This window comes from Prunus mume, linkage group LG7, assembly GCF_029339155.1.
Source record: "Prunus mume cultivar Tortuosa linkage group LG7, ASM2933915v1, whole genome shotgun sequence".
Lineage (NCBI taxonomy): Eukaryota > Viridiplantae > Streptophyta > Magnoliopsida > Rosales > Rosaceae > Prunus > Prunus mume.
In genome coordinates this window covers 6,246,484-6,271,750 of record NC_142704.1, presented here as the reverse complement: position 1 = coordinate 6,271,750, position 25,267 = coordinate 6,246,484, and the positions used below count along the sequence as shown (strand labels likewise).

The following is a 25,267-nucleotide window of genomic DNA, read 5'->3' as shown; positions in this document are numbered from 1 at the left end:
CCACCCGATATGTCAAATTAAATTATTATTTTATTACATTTTAGTGTTGATTCATTTTTAATTAAAAAGAAAAGAAAAGAAAAAATAATAAAATATTCATTTGACATCTTGCTTTTGGGATGTCAAAAATAGCATCTCAACCTCCAGCCTTCATTCCACATCAGCTTTGACATATCGATTGGAGTGATGTGAGATGTCATTTTTTGTTAAATGTTTATGTGGCATATTTGATATATCGGTTGGAGATGCTCTAAGATGTCAAATTGCCACGTCCGCCATCAAATTTATATTTGATGTTTGGTATATGACATCTCCCTTGAAGGTGCTCTTACTGACCCTTTTTCTTGTAGTCTTATGAGAGGGAATTTAAACATTTGATCATGTGTTTCACACTGGTAAAAAAAGTAAGCAGGAAAAATTACTATCAAAGTTACATGATGAGGGATATATGCCCTAGTTTAAAAAAGAAATAATAATTACACAATGAATACCTAGCATCAACTTGCAAGAAAGCAAGGTATATGAACTTGTTCGTACACAGGGCTTTAAATTTGATACCATCTCCATGTCATGGGTGCATTAATGCATGGGGTGCATAGCATTAATGCACCTATGTTCCTATAAAGAAATTCGTCATCGTGCTTACGTAGTAGGCTCTACTTGCCGTTGTAGTAATTAAGAGTGCTTAAATGAAAGCTGCCAGGTTCCAATATAAATATTATAACTTTCAGTTGTCCATTTTTGCAGGGAGGGTTCAACATTCAGAACTTTGTGGGATTTTGAAAAGCTCCTTGGTTGCATCATAAACAAGCTTGAGCGGTTGAGTTATGGCGAATGGGAAAGAAGAAACACGTTTAGTTGTGGAAGAGAAACCTGCCACTGCCAGGTTAGTTTATTTAACTTTAAACCATCACACTGTAAACATATTCCAGGATTTTATCCATAACGTTCACAATGTGCAGTGCGCTATACCATATCCCTTTTTCGTTTTGTACCTGATTTACTAACAACATGAAACTCTTGAATACGGGCAGTCCTAGTGCAACTCTTCTCTTCACGAGAAAAACTTTTATGGGACGATTCCATGACATTTATGTATCTCTCTCTCTCATTGAGCAACATATAGTTACATAAGAGAAAAGCCTCAATGACGATTTTTTCATGTTTATTCTACCTAGTGGGAGCAATACATTATTTGCTGTCTTTTTTCAGGGGTGAACAACATTCGATCCAACAAAGAACTATCCAGCATTGGAGAAAAGCACTTCCGTTTTCGAAATCTGCCATCGAAGATGAAGGACATAATAGTACCAATACTGATAAAACTCCTGATCAACCAAAGTCATTCCTTCAAGAATGGTGGAACACCATATTTGTAGTATCATGTGTGTTAGCTGTCTTACTCGATCCTTTGTTCTTTTACATCCCTATCGTTGAGGAGGATAGGAAGTGCCTCAAATTGGACAAAAGGTTGAAGGCAATATCCTTTGCTTTACGATCGTTAACAGATCTCTTCTACATTGCCGACTTGATGCATCGAATTTTAGCTAGACCTAAAGCTAGGACAACAAAAGCAGAGGAGGCAGTTCCTTTGAAAAGAAGTAAATCCATGAGTATGAATGTTCTGGCAAAAGCTAAGAAGATTTTGCAATCTTACATCCTACTTGACATTTTAGCTGTTCTACCCGTCCCACAGGTAAGATTTAGTTTTATATGTGAGGTAGATTTATTTCCCAATTTCTCTATTTGTCATGGTTGATTACTTTAGAGCCGTATGAGCTTAGATTTTAGGTTTTAACTCTCATACTCATTAATCAAACATTTGTCATACAATAATTAGATTTAACAATTGCCTTAATGGTCCCCCTTATTTATTTCCAGGTAGTACTTTCCATCTTTTCAAAAATGAGGGGCTCAAGATCATTGAAAACAATGAAGTTTCTAAATTTTCTTGTTGTGTTGCAATATCTGCCACGAGTTCTTCCCATCTACCGATTGTGTCATGAACGTAAGAAGGCTGCTAAAAAGCCGGGCACATGGGTCAAAAGTTTTTTCAATTTCTTTTGTACATCCTTGCCAGTCATGTAAGTTTCAATATTATCTTAATTAATTTTAAATGCTCAAAAAGTTGAAAAAAAAAAATTTGAAGTTACATTTTTTGTTTAAGCATCTTTCAATTCAAATGTAGTTTTCTCTCAACTCCAAATCCAATAATCATTGACTAACTTTTTTGGTCTTATAGGTAATCGGAGCTCTTTGGTATTTTTTTGCAATTCAACGAGAGACAGTTTGTTGGCAATATGCCTGTCGAAGTGAAAAAGGATGTGAACCTAATACTTTTAGCTGTGAATGTGATGACCTTTCACCCAGAAATATCACAGTTTTAAATGATTTATGTCCTATAAAGCCATCAAACGCAACTTTTTTCGATTTTGGTATATTTAAACATGCCATTCAGTCTGGCGTGTTACAGTCGACAGATTTTCCAGAGAAGTTTTTGTATTGCTTTTGGTGGGGTCTCCTAAATCTGAGGTTTGTACGCATAATTATCGTTTGATATAATCTTAATTCTTGCATTTGAGTAGTAATTAAAGAGAAAAAAGATTTTACACTCAACTGAAAGTCATCGAAAATTAACAAATACTTCTGATTTCTGAAAGAATGTCATGAACAAATATATTATCTTGCATACATATGGGTTTAGCCAAGTTTGCTAAAGCGGATGTGCTCCCTCTCTGCACCCGAGTTCGAATCCCCCCTCCCGTAGTTTAGATTAGATTAAAGTACAATATTGTTTGTATAAATAAATAAAAAATTATATATATGTTATCTTATTCTAAAAAGTTGATCATTTCATTACTGCAGTTCTCTTGGTCAAAACCTCCAGACTAGCACCTACGCATGGGAAAACCTATTTGCAGTTTTTATTTCTATAATTGGTCTCCTACTATTTTTATATCTCATTGGGAATTTACAGGTTAGTATATGTACTGAATATATAAATTTGTTTCTTTAATTAGCCTTATTTTTCTTTTTTCTTTTTCTTTCTCAGTAGTATCTATAATCTATACATGTATATACATTGTTTAGGTTTCCTGGGATCTCAGACTCTGGTTTAATTTCCTTCAAGTGATCATAAATGAGTAGTTTATGTGGGGTTTTATGATCAAAATGTGATGAACAAATTTATTGTGTAGAGCAGACATATATGCAGTTGTCAACCACAACGTCAGAAAAGCTTAGACGGAAGATGAAAATGAAAGGTCTTGAGGTAGAATTGTGGTTATCTGAACATGGCTTCCCTAACACAATGAAGACACGGATCATGGAAAATGTACATCGAAAACTTGAAGAAAACAAAAATGTTCATGTGGAGATCCTCTCTGTTCTTCCCCCGGACTATTTAAGCTATGTCAAGCGCTGTCTCTGCTTGGCTACTCTAAGGAAAGTAAGTTACATATGTACTTCCCTGTGACTTCTCTTTTCTTTCTATATACTTTTTGGTTTGATGAGCAATCGTTTCTGGTGTATACTATGACTTGTAAAGGAGGGAATAAACTCGTTACATATATAGGTTCCGAAGCTTAAAGACATCGAAGGATTAGAAGAGTTGAAAGGAATCTGTGAGCATTTTAAGCCAGTGATCTATGCTAAGGACAGTTTTATTATTCGAGAGGGCGAGCACCTTGATATGATACTCTTGGTCACGCAAGGGACTGTTCGCAGCTACACAACTAGTAACGGAGGAAAAAAGGATCCCACAACACCTAAGCATATTAAGCAAGGTGATTATTATGGAGAAGAACTGATAAGTTGGGCATCAAAATTTCCCCCCTCCACTGAGTTACCCATCTCGGATAAAAATGTTAGGTCCATTACAAGAGTTGAAGCATTTGCTCTCACGGCCGAGGACTTAAAGAATCATGTGCTCCTTAGATATTTCTGGTGGCAATTTACCAAGGGAATCGATCTCAACAATTTGACTGACTCTCAGATGCTGCAGTTGAAAGAATTGGCAGTTATAAACTCACAAAGAGCATTTCGTCGCCGCAAGAGAGCGGAGAAGCCTGCAGCCTTGCCAATGAAAACTCGGTCCATGTCAGCTGTCCCAATTCTGTAAGAAAGATGAGTTTCTCTTACATATAAAAATGTGCAATTCATTCTGTTCAGAAAAGCAATGAAATAAAGATTCTTCTTCTTCATCTCTCGGTTCCTCTGTTTCTATAGCTTTTCATTGCTTGCCAAGTACAAGTCAATCTGATCTTCCATATTAAGCTTCATAATTACAATGACTGCAATGAAGACAAAAACATTACATGCAGTCAACGTGATAGCCTTCCTAATTGGCTATAGTAGAGGATCCTATTTCACCCATCACAGATGTTGCTTACGCAAGGATTTTATGCATGGCCTAGATGCGTCATAATTCCTTTCTTGATCATGAACGGAAGTTAAAAAATAGATCATGCATGTGTTTCATACAGGTTAAAAAGTAAGCAGCTGTCAAGATGACATGACGAGGGATATATGCCTTAGTTCAAAAAAGAAACTAAGCATTACAAAATGCATCCCTGGCTTTAACTTTAACTAGAGAACTTCTTGCAAGCAAGCAAGGTATGTACTTGTTCACAGGGCTTTAAATTTGATACCATCTTCATCGCTTATTATGGGTAAGGCTTAGATGCCTATAAGAAAAGGTATACCATCCTCAGTCCAAAATGGGAAGGGGGAGAGACTTCTTCGGGGTCACGGGCGCAATGTACCCTTATTCCTATAAAGAGATTCATCATCGTGTTTACGCAGTATGTATGCTCTACTTACTGTTGTGCAAGCTTCACTTTTATAATTGGCCAGATCTTCGTTCATACATCTTGTATTTTAATTTAAGTAGTACAACACTCACTAGTTCTGTGTTTTGATTTGTTTAGATGTTAAGGGCTCATTAAAGAAAATGGCTACATCTTCATGAAGGCATACTAAGAGTGCTTAAATGAAAGCAACCAGGTTGGTCCAATATATAAATATTCTAACTTTCATTTCTCCATTTTTGCAGGGAGGGTTCCACATTCAGAACTTTGTGAGATTTTAAAAAGCTCCTTAGGTGCATCATAAACAAGGCTTGAGTGATTAAGTCATGGCTAATAGGAAAGAAGAAACACGTTTAGTTGTGGAAGAGAAACCTGCCACTGCCAGGTTAGGATTTTATCCATAACGTTCACTATGTACATTGCGCTATACCATATCCCTTTTTTTGTTTTGTAAGAAAGAATTCATAAAAAAATTAAAAAGATTCCTGAATTGCCTACTCACAACATGAAACTCTTGAATACGGGTGGTCCTAGTGCAACTCTTTTCTTCACGAGAAAAACTCTTATGAGATGATTCTATGGAATTTATGTGTTTATCTCTCTCATTGAGTGACATATAGTTACATAAGAGAAAACCCCTCAATCACGATTTTTTCATGTTTCTTCTACCTAGTGGGAGCAATACATTATTTGCTTTGTCTTTTTTCAGTAGTGAACAACATTCGATCAAACAAAGACCTATCCAGCATCGGAGAATAGCACTAGTTCCGTTTTTTAAATCTGTCATCGAATATCCTGATCAACCAAAGTCATTCCTTCAAGAATGGTGGAACACCATATTTGTAGTATCATGTGTGTTGGCTGTCTTACTCGATCCTTTGTTCTTTTACATCCCTATCGTTGAGGAGGATAGGAAGTGCCTCAAATTGGACAAAAGGTTGAAGGCAATATCCTTTGCTTTACGATCGTTAACAGATCTCTTCTACATTGCCGACCTGATGCATCGAATTTTAGCTAGACCTAAAGCTAGGGCAACACAAGCAGAGGAGGCAGTTCCTTTGAGAAGAAGTAAATCCATGAGTATGAATGTTCTGGCAAAAGCTAAGAGGATTTTGCAATCTTACGTCCTACTTGACATTTTAGCTGTTCTACCCGCCCCACAGGTAAGATTTAGTTTTATATGTGAAGTAGATTTATTTCCCAATTTCTCTACTTGTCATGGTTGATTACTTTAGAGCGAGCTTAGATTTTAGGTTTTAACTCTCAAACTCATTAATCAAACATTTGTCATACAATAATTAGATTCAACAATTGCCTTAATGGTCCCCGTTATTTATTTCCAGGTAGTACTTTCCATATTTTCAAAAATGAAGGGCTCAAGATCATCGAAAACAATGAAGTTTCTAAATTTTCTTCTTGTGTTGCAATATGTGCCACGAGTTCTTCCCATCTACCGATTGTGTCATGAACGTAAGAAGGCTACTAAAAAGCCGGGCACATGGGTCAAAAGTTTTTTCAATTTCTTCTTGTACATTCTTGCCAGTCATGTAAGTTTTAATATTATCTTAATTAATTTTAAATGCTCAAAAAATTGAAATAAAATGGAGTTAAATTTTTAGTTTAAATATCTTTCAAATGTAGTTTTCTCTCAGCTCCAATATTCATTGACTAACTTTTTTGGTCTTATAGGTAATCGGAGCCCTTTGGTATTTTTTTGCTATTCAACGAGAGAAAGTTTGTTGGCAATATGCATGCAGAAGTGAAAAAGGATGTGAGCCTAAAACTTTTAGCTGTAACGACCCTTCTCCGAGAAATATCAGAGTTTTAAATGATTTATGCCCTATAAAGCCATCACATGCAACTTTTTTCGATTTTGGTATATTTAAAGACGCCGTTCAGTCTGGGGTGTTACAGTCAACAGATTTTGCAGAGAAGTTTTTGTATTGCTTTTGGTGGGGTCTACTTAATCTGAGGTTTGTACGCATAATTATCGGTTTAATATATATAATCTTAATTCTTGCATGTGAATATTATGACAATAATTACAGAAAAAATGAATTTTACTGAGATACGTCATAAACAAATTTGTTGCTTTGCATGCATACGTGCTTAGCCAAGTTTACTAAAACGGATGTGCTCCTTTCTTGGCACCTGAGTTCGAATGCCCCTTCTTGTAGTTTAGATAATATTAAAATACAATATCCTTTACATATATATAGGTTATCTTATTCTGAAAAGTTTCATCATTTCATTACTGCAGTTCTTTTGGGCAAAACCTTGAGACTAGCACCTACGCATGGGAAAACCTATTTGCAGTTTTTATTTCTATAATTGGTCTCCTACTATTTTTATATCTCATTGGAAATTTACAGGTTAGTACATTCTGAATATATAAATTTGTTTCCTTAATTAGGCTTAAGTTAGCCTTAAATTTTTATTTTTATTTTTATTTTTTTTCGTTTTCAGTAGTATCTATACATGTATATATAGGTTTCCTGGGATCTCAGTTTTTGGTTTAATTTCCTTCAAATGATCAAAATTTGATGAAAAAACTTATTGTGTGGAGCAGACATATATGCAGTTGTCAACCACAACATCAGAAAAGCTTAGACGGAAGATGAAATTGAAAGCTCTTGAGGTAGAATTGTGGTTATCTGAAAATGGCTTGCCTAAGACCATGAAAGCAAGGATCATGGAAAATGTACAGCGACTATTTGAACAAAACAAAAATGGTCATGTGGAGATACTCTATGCTCTTCCCCGGAATATTTAAGCTATGTCAAGTGCTGTCTTTGCTTGGCAACGCTAAGGAAAGTGAGTCATACATACCCTCTTGTCATTCTTTTTTTATATGACTTATAAAATAACTCGTTACATGTAATTAAACTCGTGATATATATATATAGATTCCGAAGCTTCAAGAGATCCAAGGGCGGGATGAGTTGAAAGAAATCTTTGAGTGTTTTAAGCCAATGATCTATGCTAAGGACAGCTTTATCATTCGAGAGGGGGAGCCCCTTGAAATGTTACTCTTGATCACGCAAGGGACTGTTCGGACCTACACAACTAGCAGTGGAGGGAAAAACCACCCCTCAAAACCTAAGTGTATTGAGAAAGGTGATTTTTACGGAGAAGAACTTATAACTTGGGCATCAAAATTTCCACCCTCCACTGAATTACCCATCTCGGATAAAAATGTTCGGTCCAAAACAAGAGTTGAAGCATTTACTCTCACGGCTGAGGACTTAAAGAATCATGTTATCCCCAAATATTTCCGGTGGCAATTTACCAAGGGAATTAATCTCGAGAATTTGACCGGCTCTCAAATGCTGCAGTTGAAGCAATTATTTGCAGTTATAACCATACAAACAGCATTTCGTCGCGCAAGAAAGCGAAGAAGCATTGAGCCTCCTCAAGGATAAGAGCATCTCCAAGGAAGTTTGCAAAGGAGTAATTCTGTTAACAGCAGTTTAGAATTAGTTGGAGTTGTAAATAGAAATAAGATTGTCTGAATCAATTCTGTAAGAAAGTTGCTATCTGTTACATATAAAATCAGATTACTGATGTACAATTCATTCGATTCAGAAAAGCAATGAAATAACAGTCTTCTTCATGTTTTCGTTGCTCTGTTTCTATAGCTTTTCATTGCTTGTTATGGCTATAATATAAGTAAGTACAAAGTCAAACTGATTTTCCATATACAAGAGTACCACATTTAAGATTTCTAGCACTCAGATAGGAGTTTGTAGCTCAAGAGGTTAAGAGCATTTACTTCTATTATGTTTTGTCAAAATAACAATAAATTTGATCCTCTGAATTTCTAAAAGTAGAGAGTTTCCTCATAATTAATAACATACACATATGTTGTATGCATTAGAATATGGGAGAAGTTCTGGATTGGTTACATACTTCTAATCTTGGCCATTGGATTGCATTCATTAAATGTGTTGGTATCCTCTTAGATGCAATCCAAGGGCCAGGATTAGAAGTACGTAACCAATCCTTAACTTTATTGGAGAATGTCCCTTAGAATATTGATAAATACTACTTCTTTAAATCCAAAATGCCTAATCAAACTCAAACTGAAATTCTTTTTAAACACAATCACAAAGATATAAGAACGAAAAATGAGTAGAGGATTTATATAAGGGTTTGGGACTCGAGGCTTACAGTTTACTTATGAAGGAATTTAAAATACTGATCGTATGATTCACACCAGTAAGAAAGTAAGCAGATGGAATAATTGACAAATGATTACAAAGTGCATATATATCTAGACTTTTTAACTTTAATTTGAGAACTTGTTGCTAGCAAGCAAGGTATATACTTGTTCACAGGGCTTTAAATTCGTCCCCATGTCATTAATTATATATAAGGCTTACTATGGAAACCACTCAAAAACTAAACCAAGTTAGTTTCCCACTCTAGCTCCTCCTAGGCATTTGGAAGTTCAAAAATTATGACCACCTTAGGGCCGTGGGTGAGGCGAATTCAGGCCATTCACGCTCCCTCCGAATCCTGCATTGTCAATGTCAAACCAATTCTTCAACTCATTGATGAAATATTTCATCAAACTCTTACTCATCAGGACACTGATGGCCTTGTAATTGTATTAATTTATTCTCTACTGATCTCATTTGCGTTAGCTGTGCTAATTAAATACTTAATTAAGCCTAGTTCCATATACAAAATACAGAATTGCATTATAATCAATCATTATAGTACTATAGTTTTATTTTGGTCACAAAGTTGCTTTACTTCTGGTGCAGGGTGGTATTGGAAATTATGCAGATACAGCGCAGGACTTGACCATTTTAGATGACTTGCTCCTAGGATTGTGTTATCCCATACAAAAGATATATTCCGAGGTTAATTGAATTCCATCTCAATTGTAATTATATATAATATATATACATGTATTCTATTACTGTCGTTTTGGGTTAATGCCTTTGTGATCACTGTTAACCAGATTTCTATGTTCAATTCTTCGATTTCCGAATAAAGCTGCATTTTCATCTCTTCCTCATTATTATCTTCTATATATGGTCAATCTAACATTGTGTGTTCTTCGTTCTATTAAGTAAATCATTTATGCAATTAATCTACAAATCAGTAAGCACAGTGTGTCCATGTTCTGGCAGCTAAGTTGCCAATGCTCAGGTGGCGGTGATTTGGATGCGAGTATGATGGAGTTAATCAGGACCCTTAAGTGCTATACATGGGAAACAAAAGTGGTGCTAACTCTAGCTGCTTTTGCTGTGTATAATGGAGAATTCCGGCTTATGGCTCAGCTTCGCATTAAGAACCCATCAGTCAAGTATGTGGCCATCCTGAAGCAACTATCAGTGAAATCTCAACTTAAGGCCATTGACAACATTACCGAGTCCATCATCAAAGTTACCAAGTGCTTCGTCGAGTACGTTGAGCTGATCCAGTCCAACTACATTTCAAAAAACACACCCCTCTGTCAAATGACATTCTTCTCGCTGTGTGTCTTGTCCTTCGAGGCATACTGGCTTGTGCCTTTCATATCTCCGACCTCACTCAACGCAGCGGAGATGAGTAAGCAAGCAGCTGCTACCCTTTTGGAATTTGGAAACCATGATGCATGCATCCAATTCATCATTTCAAAATCTGCCTAAACTAACAGCACCTCTGTCCTGCTCATTTTAGGTACACCAAATCAACCGAGGAGTACTCAGGGGAACTACCAAGCCACTTTTATGAAAATGAAGACGACATCCCATGGGAACTAACAAACTTGGCTGATTTGCTTGATAAATATCATCCATATATCGGTGAGCCCTTGGATTTTCAACTTTAGAACTACACACCTGCATGCTACATGAATGTACCATTTGCTGATGACAATTTTTCAATTAAGATCATCAAAAACAAGTTCTTCTCTTGACATTTCCTTTCAAAGTACACCTTACAGTTGATAAAATGCTGAACGAAATTCACCATGGGATGCAGAGAAGATGCGACATGAGGAATATTATAAAAATCTGATATGCCTTTTCCAAGGCCCCCACCAGGACCTGGACAATGTCAAGTATTTACAGGCACTGATTTCACAGAAGGCTGATACACGACCACTCGAAATTGGTACAAGCAAGTCAAGGGTATTATTCATATCTTCTTCTCTGCATTTCCCTGACTTCTTCATATTCCTTTTTCCTAAAACTGATTCATTACTTAACATCATTTCGATTGGCACCAAAAGTTCAATCTTGAAAGGCTAAGGGGGAGGCAAGTGTTACTCTTGATATCCGATCTTAGTCTGAGCAATGAAGAGATTGTGATTCTTGATCACATCTATAAAGAACGGCAGAACAGGGCAGGAGTTGAGTATGAGATTGTTTGGCTTCCCGTTGTGGACGCAACCACTTGGGATGAAGCAAAACGGTTTAGATTTGAGGAACTAAAGTCAAAGATGCCGTGGTACGCAGTGCACGACCCTCGAATAATTGAGCCACCGGTGATCAAGTTCATCAGAAACGATTGGCATTTCGACAAGAAGATGATTATAGTGTCCTTGGATCCACAAGGAAGGGTGTCCTCCCTGAATGCTGTCCACATGCTGTGGGTATGGGGCAACGTGGCTTTCCCTTTCACTGATGAGAAAGAGCAGGTACTGTGGAATGCAGAGAGCTGGAGACTCCAGCTCGTTGCCGATGGCATTGATCCAATCATACTGGACTGGGTAAGTGCTAGAAACTTCGGCATAATATGTTGACAGACTGTGAATGTGAACCATACATTACATTCAATCGAGAGTACTTAAGTTAGATAACATTTTCGTACATTCATATGTATCCATTTATTAAGTCAAAATTCATGAAGAACTAAAGATAATGTGGAAACTTTTTTGCTTTATCAGATCGAGAAAGGGAAATATATATGCTTGTATGGAGGTGATGATTTGGAATGGATTCGGAAGTTCACGGTGAGAGCAAAAGTTGTTGCAGGACTTGCTGGTATCTCCTTAGAACTGCTTTATGTAGGAAGAAGTACAGCAACCAGGGAGCGGATCAGGAAAGTGAACAAAGTCATTGAAACAGAGAACCTCAGCCGGTTCTGGCCTGATTACACATCCAATTGGTTCTTTTGGTCCCGAATGGATAGCATGCGGTGCTCCAAGGTGAAACACCACAAGACTGTAGAGAATGATGAGATACTGAAGGAGGTCATGACTTTGCTGAGCTATGATGGAAGTGACCAAGGATGGGTTATGGTGTGGAGAGGCTCAAATGAGACGGCCAGAGCCAATGGACAGCTCACTCTGCACACTTTGGACGAATTTGAAGCCTGGAAAAATAAAGCTGCTGAATCAGGCTTCGTGCCTACACTCAAAGATGAACAGATACAGCGCCACACGCTGCACCACTGCATCCGTTTGATCATTCCAGGGTTCGGTCCAGACATTCCAGACAGAGTGGAGTGCTCGGAGTGTGGCCGTGAAATGGAGAATTTCATCATCTACCGCTGCTGTCACTATTGAAATATATTTTGTTCAGCATGATATGGGGTTTATCATCTTCTGTTTTGACTTGAAAAAACCATATGGGATCTGCACCCCACATCACTGCACTAAATTAGTCCTTCTTGTGACAGATTGATCTGCAAACAACGTGACCGCGAGATGGAGAAGTTGGTCATGTACCGCTGCTGTAACGATTGACATGCGTATACATTGTGAAAAAATCATATGGAAATCTAAGATCTGTTATAAATAATTGTGCTGGTTTGGTCCTCTGAATTTCAATAGTAGCTTCTACTTCACAGTCTAGCAATAACACTGATAACCAGCAGCATACTGGTGCAACTGCAATTCAAGATGTTACTCCTTCAGCTTCTATAACTTAGAGCCTGATTAGATTTTGATTATTGATTAGGAGAGTGCAGGGTGCACGTTGTTAAGGTTTTATGTATTTGTTCACTTGTTAATTCATTTTGGTCTACTTTTCTTTTTTATGACTTTATACGACATGGGTTCGTGTTCTAAGGGAAGTTGTACGAAAGAGACAGCAATATAAGTTGCAATAGCATTCAACAAAATATTCCGCCCAATCACACAATGCATTATAAATTTTAAGGTGATATTGACAGAATAGTTAAAAGAAAAGAGAGATTTCGGTCCATAAAATTATAAGAAGAGCTTATAAGAAGAGCTTTAGGGCCTGTTTGATAACTATTTCAATTTTAGTTTTTATTTTTCATTTTTTGTGCTAGAGTATAGAGTAAAACAGAGAGAGAATGAAAGTGCGAATGAGAGTAAAGATGGGAACGAGAGGGAAGATGAGATGGGAGGAATAAGTAACAAAAATGAAAACTAAAATCTATTTGAAATTGTTTTTACTTTCAAGTTTTTGTTTTCACTTTTGTTATTCGTTCCTCTCATCCTTTCCTCTCATCATCTCTCTCAATCTCATCATCATTCTCTTTTTCCTCTATACTCTAATACAAAAAATGAAAACTAAAAACTAAAATTAAAATTGTTATCGAACAGGCAATAATACTATTTTTCCAAACTTTATCACTAGAGACTGGTAGGTGAAACATATTTGTATAGATAGACATAATCAAAAACCAACCTTAATTTCTTCTTGTGCTTCATTTTCTTGGAGCCCGCAGATATGAAATAAGAGGATGAAAAACAGTTAAGCAACATTTTCCTTGAAATTCAACACGGAGTGATGACAAATACAGAAATAATGGGAGAGGCTTGGCGACTGGGCAAGTGGTGACTTTTGTGAGCAATCTCTGGCCCACCAATGAAGCTGGTGGGAATCTTTAATCTCAATCCTTTTCGGGTCAATATCAAATATGTATTTAAAATATTTGATCCAACGGCCAGATACTTCCCAAAGACTTGCCTTGCTTTTTCCGTTGACTTGACCGATGGTGATTTGAGAGGCGATGACCCGAAGACTAAAGACTATGGGAAGTTTCCATGTCAAGCTAATTAATTTAGCCCGATGAGGGGGGGAATAAGAATTAGAATTGAGTTTGCAGACTATGCATCCATTTGGCATTCACTTGTTAGCGTGTATAATGGCGCTCCAAGACCAATTCAATTGTGAATCTTGTGTTTTTTTTTTTTTTTTAAAAAAATCATGAGTTAAACGTTTCTTCATGCGGAAGATGAATAGGGTTTAGATAGCTAAGACTAAAAGTGTTCATCCATACACTTGCAGTTCTATATTCGATTCATCATCTCCTTATATTGCTTGTATCGAACAAAACAATACTAGTTAACCCTCCTAAATGTCCTAATTTATGAGTTGAGTCATATTTACCTCTTCAATCAATTTATGAAGTTAGTATTGTGAGGCCATTAACTCCAAGGGTGGTCAGCACTTAACCCTACTTTCAAGGCCATATTCTCCTCTCTGTTTGACTATGGCATTCCATGTAACCGGAAGAAGAACTAATAGTTGGTACTAATTCACATGGAACAATGATAATTTTATTTTAATTATTTTGGAAGAAAAAACACCTTAGGGATTTAGATTTTTACAAACAACAACTAAGGATCATGCATACACAAGATACCATGTAATGTAAATGATGGAATTTACAATAAGAGATCAAGAAAAGCAGATTAATGGTAACTCAGTTTGGGTTGGTTATCACTTTTACTCTTATTTTATTTTTTCTCTGTATCTTTTCAATTTTATCAGAGGTCTCCGAAGGGACGCTCTTATGTCATTTTTTTCAAAGACTCATTATTAAACTAGTTTAATTTATGATTAATTTAATTATATTACAAAAGTAGAGTAGGTTTGTCTGATTTGAGACTTGGATTTACTGTGAATGGGCTCCACATACCATTCATAATTCCACAGCCTCCGGCTATAAAGAACCAAAAAAACAAACAACCAAGCCAACCAACACGAGTATGAACTAGCATTAGTTCAAACTTCAAACACAGCTTTTCCGGCCAAAAAATGGAAGCCTTCTCAGGCAAAGCCCACCTCTGCGTCCTCACCTTCCTTTCCCTCCTCCTCCTCATCCATGCAAGGCTCAATCTCGACCCTTCAGATCTCCAAGCCCTCTCCATCATCCGAAAAAACTTGGGCTTCCAAATAAGTCAACCTCAAACAACACCATGCAACACCCCTGGTGTTTTCTGTGAGCGAAGGCTCTCAAACAACAACACTTACGTCCTCAAAATCACCAGGCTGGTCTTTCAATCCCAGCGGCTTCACGGGTTTCTGCCTCCGGCAATTGGGCGGCTCTCCGAGCTCAAAGAGATCTCTCTTGCAGACAACAGCCTCGTTGACCAAATCCCGTCTCAAATCGCTGACTGCCGGAAACTTGAGATTCTGAACCTCGGAAACAACCAGTTCTCCGGGGAAGTTCCAGCCCAGTTGTCCAAGCTCGTTCGCCTTCGAATCCTCGACCTCTCGTCCAACAAGTTTTCCGGGAACTTGAGCTTCCTCAAGCTTTTTCCCAACCTGGAAAAACTTTCCATTGCTGACAATTTCTTCTCCGGGAAAATCCCAGCTTCCATTCGTTCCTTTCGCAATCTTTGGTTCTTCAACTTTGCTGGAAATGAACTCCTTGAAGGCTCAGTGCCTACAATGAAAAGGGTCGACGTTTCAGCATCTGATGTGCCAAAACGTTACATCTTGGCTGAGAATGCGAGCACAAAAAGCCGCAAGAATACTTCAGGTGCAGCTCTTGCACCCTATTCTAATGCTCCAGGTCCATCTCCAACACCAAATCACAAGCATAAGAAGGACAAGAAGAAGAAGCTAGGAGGGTGGCTGCTCGGATTTTTCGCTGGAGCTCTGGCTGGGAGCATATCCGGGTTCATCTTCTCTCTGCTTTTTAAGCTGCTCTTAGCTGTGGTAAGAGGTGGAGGCAAAGACTCAGGCCCAGCAATTTTCAGTTCTCTGATTAAAAGGAAGGAGGACTTGGCTTTCCTGGAAAAAGAAGATGGGTTGGCTTCTCTGGAACTTATTGGAAGAGGTGGATGTGGAGAGGTTTATAAAGCTGAATTACCAGGAAGCAATGGCAGAATGATTGCTATAAAGAAGATTATTCAACCCCCTAAAGATGCTGAAGAGCTGACTGCTGATGAAGACAGTAAGCTTATGAACAAGAAAATGCGCCAAATCCGATCAGAAATCAATACTGTGGGTCAAATTAGGCACCGAAATCTTCTTCCTCTGTTGGCTCATGTGTCTCGACCGGATTGTCATTACCTGATCTATGAGTTCATGAAGAATGGAAGCTTGCAAGACATGTTGAATCAAGTGTCGGAGGGAACAAGAGAGTTGGATTGGCTTACTAGGCACAAGATTGCACTGGGAGTGGCTGCAGGGCTTGAATACCTTCACATGAACCACAAACCTCACATCATTCACAGAGATCTCAAGCCAGCAAATGTCCTGCTTGACGATGATATGGAAGCTCGAATTGCAGATTTCGGGCTTGCAAAAGCAGTGCCGGAATACCACACGCATATCACAACTTCGAATGTGGCAGGAACTGTTGGCTACATTGCACCAGAATACCATCAAACACTCAAGTTCACAGACAGGTGCGATATATACAGTTTCGGAGTGTTGTTGGCTGTTCTGGTGATGGGAAGGCTTCCATCTGATGAGTTTTTCCAGAACACTAATGAGATGAGTTTGGTTAAGTGGCTGAAGAATGTGATGACTTCAGACGACCCTAAGCAAGCAATTGACTCGAAATTGTTGGGGAATGGATATGAGGAGCAAATGCTCTTGGTTCTCAAGATTGCTTGCTTTTGCACTCTGGATAACCCCAAGGAGAGGCCTAATAGCAAGGACGTTAGGTGTATGTTGTCTCAAATCAAGCACTAAGCACCCAAGCATGTGTTTGAAATCAACGGGAATCCAACTAGATGGATTGTGTCTCTGTTTCCCTTTCTTGTATGTTATATGATGAAATAGCATCGTATGTTATGTAATGAAATAGTGTGATGAATAAGAAAACTTTGTGTTTCACTTTAAACGATCTTAGCAGTTAAATACAGCACAGAGATTTGTATAGATTTGTACAATCTGGTTGAAGTTTTATCCCTGACTTATCTTTCACAGAGCTCATCTTTACTAATCCAGTCTCCAGTCACCTAGTGCAGCTAATTGAGTGAGTGGAATAAGGGTGGAATGAGAGTCAATCTCATCATGTAGCCTAATACTAATTAAAGGAAGGCTTAAAATAATCATCTACGTAATTATTGCCTGTGGATATAGATAAGGAAGAATGAATACATTTAATCAAGAGTGAGTCATTAGGAAATCTACATATCGAATTCGGTTTACTCATATTTAACAGAAAGGAAAAGAAAACAAAATGGCCGGCTTATATACGCCATAAACCTTGCAACTCCCATTTCTCAAGATTTTCAGCAGAAATAGAAGGGAGTATTCTAGCTTAAAAATGGCAAAGTGAGCCCGTATTAGCGAAACAACAATCTCATACAAGGTGTGGTTCCTAAGAAACATTCTTATCGTGGATGCTTCCGAGAATATAATTGTCCAGGCTCTTGTTTCAAGTCGGGCAAGTTTTGAGACCTGAACCAAAACAGTCTGTCAAATTACCAACCGACATGCCTCCAAAGAATTCATGCTTCAAAGCAAAATGAAATTTCCACTGAGAAAATGAAAATTCCATGCAAGTGCAGCCCACAGAAAGGAAGGTTCCACATAAGTGCATTCCATTACTATCCCTAAAGACAATAAAAGTGCCTTTTGTGAAGAAAAAAATCAACTTCTCCGCGCAAGTGCTTTTCATGCCTAGTGCATTTTCACCTATTCTTTTGGAAAATATTTTTCCCTTTATCTCATTTGTCCTTCATAAGAAAATTTTATCTAAGCATTATGAAAATCACTGGTGATGTCAACACCTCAAATGCACAGAGCAGCAATCAGGTCCACTATCCTGTTTAATAATTCAAAATATTTACCGTAACGAGAAGAAAACCAAAGAAGAATTTTCTCAGATTCACCATGTGAATCACATGGTAGCAGAGAAAATTGAAAACAAACATCAAGACTTCAATTTCAACAAGTAAATTAAAGTTGACCTGAGGGTTCACTCGAGTAAAGAAGACATGTTTTTGTGTCTCATGGACAAAAGAAAAAACATTTAGAGCAGTACGAAATTATGAATATAAGTTTTCTTGAGCAAAGCAAACATTGTTTTTATGTCTCGTGGACATATAGAGACCTATGAGGGCTCCAGTTTATCGCAAGTGTATTACTTTCCAAAGAAATCATATTCTCAAGGATTCAAATTGTAAGGATAAGAAAAACAAAATAAAAGCAGCAAAACGGAAACAAAAATGAAAAGGATCCTTTTCAATACCTCAAAAATCCAAAAGCAATTGTGGGAGAACCCGCTCCAAGTGAGTTGCTTCAATCTTACTCACACCCTCTGCTTCAGCAATTGTAGCAGCGCGCTGCACAGCCTCTGCCTCAACACAAATTGCTTTCTTAAAATGTCACTATAAACACACACAAGTATGAACACATAGCCTTCTCAATTAAGCAACCAAAAGGTTGTGTAAAAACCTGTGACAAAGTTACGGAGAAGTTCACAACTCAGTTTTACGGCATTCCCATTAGCTGCATAACAAATTTGGAGAAACAACAAACAAAATAACATGAATAAGCAAAAATTCCGTTACATATAAAAAAGAATCCCATCAAAATTGTAGAAGCTATAATGTGAGAAACCTGATGTGGGGCGATTTTTCTTAGATGTTCCAGCTCCTACCTGCACCAATTAGCAGCCCAAAATTAGCTGATCTGTAAAGCTGAAGATTAGGATTTTCTCCCTTGCCCTAAATCAGTTCCATAAAGCTTAATGGCAATCAATTTGTGAAAATGAGAAAGAACAATAAGTACCTCGCAGTCCAAAGCATCGGTGCCTTCAATCATTTGACGCTCTGGAAATCGAAATAGAAACGGACAAGACATATGAGAAAGAAGAAGAGGTTGTAAATTAATGGAGCAAAATGAACAAAAATGGCGCGGAATTCGAACCGAGAGCTCTATTGGACCAGACGAGCTTGAAAATGGCATGAACAAGATCCTGAAAAATATATCAAACAAAATGTAAGAAGCATAAATAAACATTCAGAAGTGAAATTGAGATAAGAAATTAGGGTTTTACAGGTTCGAAAGTATTTTCCTCCATGGGAGAGACAGATTCAGGCGCCCTTTTTTCTTTTTTTCTTTTTTTTTTCCTTTTGTATGAGTTGCTGGCGCTCTTTTTATCTTGAAGAAGACAGTGTCGTTTTACTCAAGCTGCTGTCATTTACAAGTCTGTTAGCGAAACGACGTCGTCGCCTATCTCTTCTTCTAGCGATTCGCAGCCCCCATCGCCATTCTCCTTTTCGAAATGAAACCCTTCTCGGCATAAGCAAACTCCACGTTGTGAGTTACTCTGTAACACTGTAACTTCTTCTTCATCGATTTCAATACCTCTCTCTCTGCCCCCAAATGGCCAGCTTTCTTCACAAACTCAACAAAAACACACAATCCCTACGAACAGTAACATCACTCAAAACCCATCTTTTTCCCAAGCCCACACCTTCTGTCATTTCCCATCACAGCCATCTCGGCCATCCCAAACCCGAGTGCTCAGAAAACTCAGTTCCCCATTTGGGTCCTTCAAGCTTTCACAATGTTGAAACTTCCAACTCCTTTCCCATTTTCCCCAATTTCCCATTTGGGTATTGCTTGAATCCAATTTCCTCAAGTGGGTTCGAGCAGTTGGGTGCTTTTGAGGCTGTTGAGGTCGAATCTGATGATGCACGGACGATTTGGGCAGACAGTGTTAAGAAGAAGAGGAAGAAGAAGATGAACAAACACAAGTATAAGAAGCTCAGGAAGCGTCTTCGTCGAAAGTCCAGAACTTGATGTGGTAGTGAAGGTTTAGGATTAGACTTTTGTGTTCTCAGAAGATTCTGAACTCTAATTTCTTTACTCAGGTTTACTTTTAGAAGTATTATGCATTGTCTGAGAAATTTTAATGGAATTTTCGGCTTGTTTTGCTTAAATTATAGAATATGAGAATTGTTAAGTTTACAATAAGATACATTACCTTTGGGATTAACAATCTCATTTTTCTGATCAAATGGATTCTATTATTTTGGTTTGAATAGATGTTTATAGCGTATTCATTCTCTTAGTTATATAGCAGTCATCGTCTTAGTATGGTTGAAGAATGCATGCTTCCTTCGCAGATGATTGTGCGTATGGTTTATAAGTGCTACAGTTCTAACCATATGCACGGATGTTTTCCCACAATTTTCATGTTTCAGTGTTACCTAGAGTGTCGGTAAGTGCTAATGTTTGTACTCTCTTACTTGCGGTATAGGCATCATAAGGTTATGTGAAAGATAATCTTGCTGATAGATCACATCCATTAGGATTTCTCTTTCTGTTACTATCCTAAGGTTCCACCAGGTTTCTAGATTTTGTCTGACTTAGTTTTCCATTTTTCTGAACTTTAAGATATACAGCAGTTAGTGATTGTTTGAGATGCAAGTTATGCTTTCAAATCAGTTTTGTGGATAGAGTCACAATAATAGCATTACAAAGTATCATAACTGTTGGTACCTGCATTTCTATCAGATTTGATTCATTCGTAGGTTGGTGCATCAAGCTAGATATCTAGGCTACACATGGATCATTTGGTTTAAATCTTTATCATTTTAGATTATATGCTCAAGCATCATTTACTTCTCTTAGTAGCATATAAGACATTAATGCAGTTATTAGCTATATTTACTTTTGTCCCAATGCTAGCTTTCATGGTAGTTTCAAGATTTTGTTTTGCTGTTGTATCCTTGTTTGATTCAGTGTTCTTTTGGTGCTTTCTGGTTTTTTTGAATTGGTTGTTGATGCTCTTATGTCAATCGAAACGTTAATGCACTTATCAATGTTCAAGGGATTGACAACCTCACGTCAACATACGGTTCAATGGAACATCACATTTAACAGAAGTTCCATTCGGTCCCCTGTGGTATGTTGTGCTCATTTTTCTTTTGTAGATGATATAGGCTCTAATGGGTATCGCAAAAGACAAATCAAGATACTATTTGCTTTGCACTGGTCTGATGCTTGCTGGACTAAAGAATGCTTGTCTTCATGACATGGTTGTGCTTTGAAGTGGTTCCATAGTTCAGTATAGTAAAATATTAGACTCACATAGGATTTCTTTTGAGGTCTCTAGGGATTGATAGTGTATCTGTGTTGACTTTAAAGTTTTATTCTCAACCATCTACTTGCCCATCTGCCAGCATATCAGATAACATCCTGGTATTCCATTCTGGCAGTTAGATTGGTTGGACGGTGCTCCTAGAAGACAAGCAGTCAACCAGATGGTCAAATGTCCTCACCACCAGTATCTTAAGATGGTGGAATTTATTGTTTAGTTTGCACTCTCTTTATTTGCCAACGAGCATCCACCCTTCGTCTGTAACGTGCATTAGTATGGTAGGTAGCACAATGAGACAACTAAAGGTATGGTGCTTTCAAAATTCAAATTGGTGATCCCTTGATTGAGCTGTCGAATTGGAATCTTTTGATTCTTAGCAAAGCTGAATCTCTACTTCCTATAGAAATGGTGAATTTGCTTGTTATAGTTGTACAAGAGAACTAGTACAAAGTCCTCTTTACCTTTAATTGCTTGGATTGAAAAGTGTGTCAATTTGAAAGAGTGGTGTGTGATGATGATGTCATCATTGTTCTTTTTGTGTGAGATGTGTAGTTAATTCATCCTTAATCTTTTAGATCTTCCCTAGCTATTGTGATGTCTCTTCTTTCTGATATGTTTCTTGACCATGGTCCTTGTTGGAAACTCATCCTTCCCTCGTTGCTACATCTTGCTGTTCTTTGTTTTAGTAGTAACCTTCCTTATTTTTGGGTGTTAGCTAATTGACAGCTGAGTATTAGTTACTTGTGTTTGCTTGATTGTTTTATTAGACTCAGTATAGTTGTTGTGTTTGATTTGAATTAAGTTTGGTTACTGATACTTCTGTCATAATTTTTTTCTACAAACAAGGTTTATGTTCTGGAAAATAAAATTATATTGTAATTAGGATTAAATGAAGATGTGGTTTCTTAGTTTGCGGGTGCTATTTAGTTTATTAAATTAAAGATTTGGTTCTCAGTTTTTGTTGTGAATAGGGTTCAACTTTAACTTCAATAATATTGTTCATCCTCTATTTTAACTAATTCATATTTACTACATTATGTATTTATTTATTTTATTATTTGATACAAGATTGTGGGAGATATAGCTAATGTTAGTAGGCCTGCGAGAAGCCCTTCTCCCGTTGCTGGCCCAATATGTAATCGATGGATCATCATCTGTTTAACCTTTATATAGATGTTTCTGCTTTTGCTGATATTCAAATTGGTACTGTTTGAGCTGAAACTCAGCCAATTTGGGAAGGGGAGACAAGGAACAAAATTGGAAAAGGTATATGCAGAAGAAGAAGCACCCAAACCGATAACAAAAGTGGATGATTGCATTGCTAGTAATCAATCATTTGAACATGTGAAGGTTTTGACATTTAACCAAGAGTCATGCTCTGTTGATTAAAGTGGGAGACAATTATGCCTCGGCTAAGTAGCTAAGAAGACAGAGTTTTGATATGATTAGGTGTAGCAAATGTTGAGTTAAACATGATAGTATTGAGACCATGCCACATGACTTTATATGATTATGTGATATGTTGTTCAGATATAAAACTCCCTCCCCCTCCTCTCTTCCTCTCTCAAATTCTGGTTAGGAATTACCTGCTGCTATCATCAATCTTAGGTTCATAATTTATAAGTACCGTTCTGTTTTGCTCATAATTCATTAGTGAAATTTCTTCGCTTTTGCAATCTATTTGTCTGGCTTGGAAAATACCTGATCCCGTTTCATTATCCCCTCTCTGTCTTTCTTCTCACGTGATTGACCATAATAAAACCGAGACAGGAAAGTTCCTCTCGACTGACTCTAGCCATGTATAACTTCCGTATACATAATAATTGTCTTGTGTACCCGAAGGCTCCTATGGGACCTCATACCTGTGTATCAAGCATGACACTACACCACTTATTTTGCATTTATCAGTTGTATGGATTGGCTTTATGACTCTCATCTCAAGTGCTGGACTGCTGGACTGCTGGCTGCTTCAGCATTCATGTTATCTAATCTATTTTGTAGGTTGTGAAGATCCATCAAAGGCTTACATCAAGGCTTAAAATGAGAGCACCAAAGAGCCCCCACTTGAACATGGTAGGGTTTGCTTTGCTCTTTCCTCTCGTGTCTACCAGTGGTTAAAAGGCTTGTCTACCACTGGTTTAAAGTCTTTACAATCAGAGATTAGATTGCTAATAATTGGTGTGTTTGTCTAATACACCTATATTAAGTTAGGTGATTACTGGCCACGTTGGTTCACCTTTATGCCCTATTCACCTTCTTTTAGGATTTTCTGTTTGGCATATGGATTCTTCTTTTCTTTGTCTTGACAAGATAAATCTAAGAAGAAGACGAATTGAAAACAAAATTACGAATCTTCATCGCAATAAAATGTCGGTGGCACATCCTACCAAAAAGTCTATGTAGAAAACTTGACTAATTTTCTCATACTTGAAATACTCTTCAATTAGCTTGTAAAATTTGGACCCACTAACTTAAAACAATTAGACTTCTTAATTCACAAAGCCAAATTCTAAGAATGTACATGTGAGTGATTGTCGGATGCTACTGTATGTAATGTAAATTGCAATACACCTCGAGAAAAACAAGCTTAGTCCACAAAATCAGATTTCATACGGGAGAAGTGGGAAGGAAACCCCCTAAATTAGGCAGCCGATTTGGGAAAATTGGACTAAAAAATTTTGTGAACATCATCTTTGATTGATGTTGAAATAACAAACTCCAGCATGTGCATCCGAAAGAAAACTATTGGATGAGAGATTATGCCAAATGGCATCACACCTGGCCACCACGTGTTGAATGGATGTGTAGGTTGATATGTAATTGTCACTCACCCTCCACTTCCACCATCCAAAAATACCAAAATACCAACCAAAATAAAATTAAAAAATCCCCACAGCTAACATGGCTTTGCTCATGCTTTGCTTGGCCCTGCCTTTTCTATTTCATCACCCTCTCCTCTGCCAACCGCTTATAACAAAGACCTTCACGTTGCTTTTTAAAAAGTCGATCCTACCCCACCATCGAACAATTCGACGGCCGCGACTGGCCCTCGCATCCACAATCCACGGCAATGATTCGTGGAGACGACAGTCGTATCGTCGGTTGAGAATAAAATCGTTGCGACGAGTGAGGAACGTAGCCTTCATTGGGCAGACCGAGTCAGCAAATGGACCGCCACCACGGCCCTTGGTGACACGTGGCATCTGAGGATGTCTCCATTGTTCCATGTCAGCATGGTGGGCCCGAGGTTTTGGAATAATCCCGGCGAAGTTTGCGGCTTAGAAAATTTATTATATTGAAGAAAATGAAGATGGAGGGAGAGAATGGCTGGGCCTACTGGGCTTTGCGGTTTGATTTTGTGAGCAAAAGCATGTGCCTATGTCAGGAGGATTTTACGTCTAATTAATTGCTTCAATTAAATTCTGAAATAACAGATTTCATATGCTTCTGCTTCCTCAATAATTTCTGGCATTGCTTGCTCTTGAAGCGCGGAAAATACATCACAGTTGTGTCACAACTTCGAGTGTCTTATCCAATTATAGCTCATGCGAGCACCTAAGGAAGAGAAAAAAAATGTAGTCGCTTTCGAAGTTATTGCGCTCGATGTATTGTATTATCATAATCACATTATTAATCACATATCTTCTACTTATAAGCGCCTAAAGATGTATAACCATTTTCGAATTTATAGCGCTCGATAGAGTATGCTTCTAATGCAAATATATCGCGCGATTAGAGATAGCCCATAATATAATTATTGCATGATATGTGTAATTACTCAAAAGTAAAAATCCAACTAACTATATGAATCATTACTGAATCAAACTTTGTCACGCATGGCTAGTGTACTGATGAGTCCTTGGTGTTCTTAATTTTCCAATATAATAAAATAAAGTAGAAACATCTTCTTTTTATGATCATCTTCATGTCTGCTACCGGAAACTCGCATGTGAAGTTTTCTATTTTCGTGCTCCAATTTTTCGGGTTCATAGAAAAAAACAGTAACAATGGCAAAGAAGTCAATTTAGGGGGCCAAAAAAAGGGACTAAAAAAATGTGTAAATAAAACGGGAAGCAAACAACCACCATTTTTTCCCACTTATTTTTCCACCCCGTGTTGTGTTACAGTGTTGGTGTCTGTCTTCGTTTGTGTCACTGTCGATGGCAACGTGAACTGCGACCAGGCTTTAATAATTCAAAGGAAATGCTTTTGGGTCTTACCTTAAATTGTGCATCGTCTTAAAGAGT

At 37.6% G+C, this 25,267-nt stretch overlaps 5 protein-coding genes across 5 annotated transcripts; 4 read left to right on the top strand and 1 right to left on the bottom strand.

Moving 5' to 3' along the window:
• The first annotated feature begins 735 nt into the window (after positions 1 to 735).
• LOC103338195 (cyclic nucleotide-gated ion channel 1-like) lies at positions 736 to 4,202 on the top strand. Its single transcript, XM_089055900.1, is given in 8 exon segments — positions 736 to 886; positions 1,213 to 1,696; positions 1,882 to 2,062; positions 2,065 to 2,084; positions 2,243 to 2,532; positions 2,866 to 2,977; positions 3,203 to 3,448; positions 3,575 to 4,202. Coding segments are annotated over 8 exon segments (1,938 nt in total). The 5' UTR covers positions 736 to 827; the 3' UTR covers positions 4,121 to 4,202.
• On the top strand, positions 3,976 to 8,421 carry LOC107881571 (cyclic nucleotide-gated ion channel 1-like). Its single transcript, XM_089055901.1, is given in 9 exon segments — positions 3,976 to 4,116; positions 5,054 to 5,193; positions 5,518 to 5,971; positions 6,152 to 6,355; positions 6,498 to 6,781; positions 7,069 to 7,180; positions 7,378 to 7,564; positions 7,567 to 7,622; positions 7,715 to 8,421. Coding segments are annotated over 8 exon segments (1,872 nt in total). The 5' UTR covers positions 3,976 to 4,116; positions 5,054 to 5,134; the 3' UTR covers positions 8,231 to 8,421.
• Positions 8,422 to 9,197: 776 nt separating this feature from the next.
• Positions 9,198 to 12,776, top strand: LOC103338199 (protein SIEVE ELEMENT OCCLUSION B-like). The gene is made up of 6 exons (XM_089041885.1): positions 9,198 to 9,417; positions 9,578 to 9,676; positions 9,950 to 10,370; positions 10,785 to 10,933; positions 11,035 to 11,514; positions 11,692 to 12,776. Exons 1-6 carry the CDS (start codon positions 9,268 to 9,270, stop codon positions 12,310 to 12,312), a joined length of 1,920 nt encoding a protein of 639 aa, XP_088898011.1. The 5' UTR covers positions 9,198 to 9,267; the 3' UTR covers positions 12,313 to 12,776.
• A 1,915-nt stretch (positions 12,777 to 14,691) lies between these two features.
• SOBIR1 (Leucine-rich repeat protein kinase family protein) lies at positions 14,692 to 16,802 on the top strand. The gene has a single exon (XM_008241143.3). The coding sequence runs from the start codon at positions 14,762 to 14,764 to the stop codon at positions 16,649 to 16,651; it is 1,890 nt and encodes a 629-aa protein (XP_008239365.2). The 5' UTR covers positions 14,692 to 14,761; the 3' UTR covers positions 16,652 to 16,802.
• Positions 16,803 to 17,041: 239 nt separating this feature from the next.
• LOC103337972 (centromere protein X) lies at positions 17,042 to 19,704 on the bottom strand. Its single transcript, XM_008241144.2, has 7 exons — positions 18,969 to 19,704; positions 18,839 to 18,887; positions 18,701 to 18,741; positions 18,530 to 18,569; positions 18,365 to 18,418; positions 18,159 to 18,263; positions 17,042 to 17,365 (listed from the first exon to the last, which is right to left on the bottom strand). Exons 1-6 carry the CDS (start codon positions 18,990 to 18,992, stop codon positions 18,160 to 18,162), a joined length of 312 nt encoding a protein of 103 aa, XP_008239366.2. The 5' UTR covers positions 18,993 to 19,704; the 3' UTR covers positions 17,042 to 17,365; position 18,159.
• Positions 19,705 to 25,267: the final 5,563 nt, after the last annotated feature.

Coding starts and splice junctions, on each gene's coding strand:
- LOC103338199 (XM_089041885.1), top strand. CDS start 9,268: ATGACCACCTTAGGGCCGTGGGTGAGGCGAATTCAGGCCATTCACGCT. Junction 9,677..9,949: donor TACAAAAGATATATTCCGAG/GTTAATTGAATT, acceptor ATGTTCTGGCAG/CTAAGTTGCCAATGCTCAGG. Junction 11,515..11,691: donor ATCCAATCATACTGGACTGG/GTAAGTGCTAGA, acceptor TTGCTTTATCAG/ATCGAGAAAGGGAAATATAT.
- SOBIR1 (XM_008241143.3), top strand. CDS start 14,762: ATGGAAGCCTTCTCAGGCAAAGCCCACCTCTGCGTCCTCACCTTCCTT.
- LOC103337972 (XM_008241144.2), bottom strand. CDS start 18,992: ATGGAGGAAAATACTTTCGAACCT. Junction 18,888..18,968: donor AGGAAAATACTTTCGAACCT/GTAAAACCCTAA, acceptor TATATTTTTCAG/GATCTTGTTCATGCCATTTT. Junction 18,742..18,838: donor CTGGTCCAATAGAGCTCTCG/GTTCGAATTCCG, acceptor TTCGATTTCCAG/AGCGTCAAATGATTGAAGGC.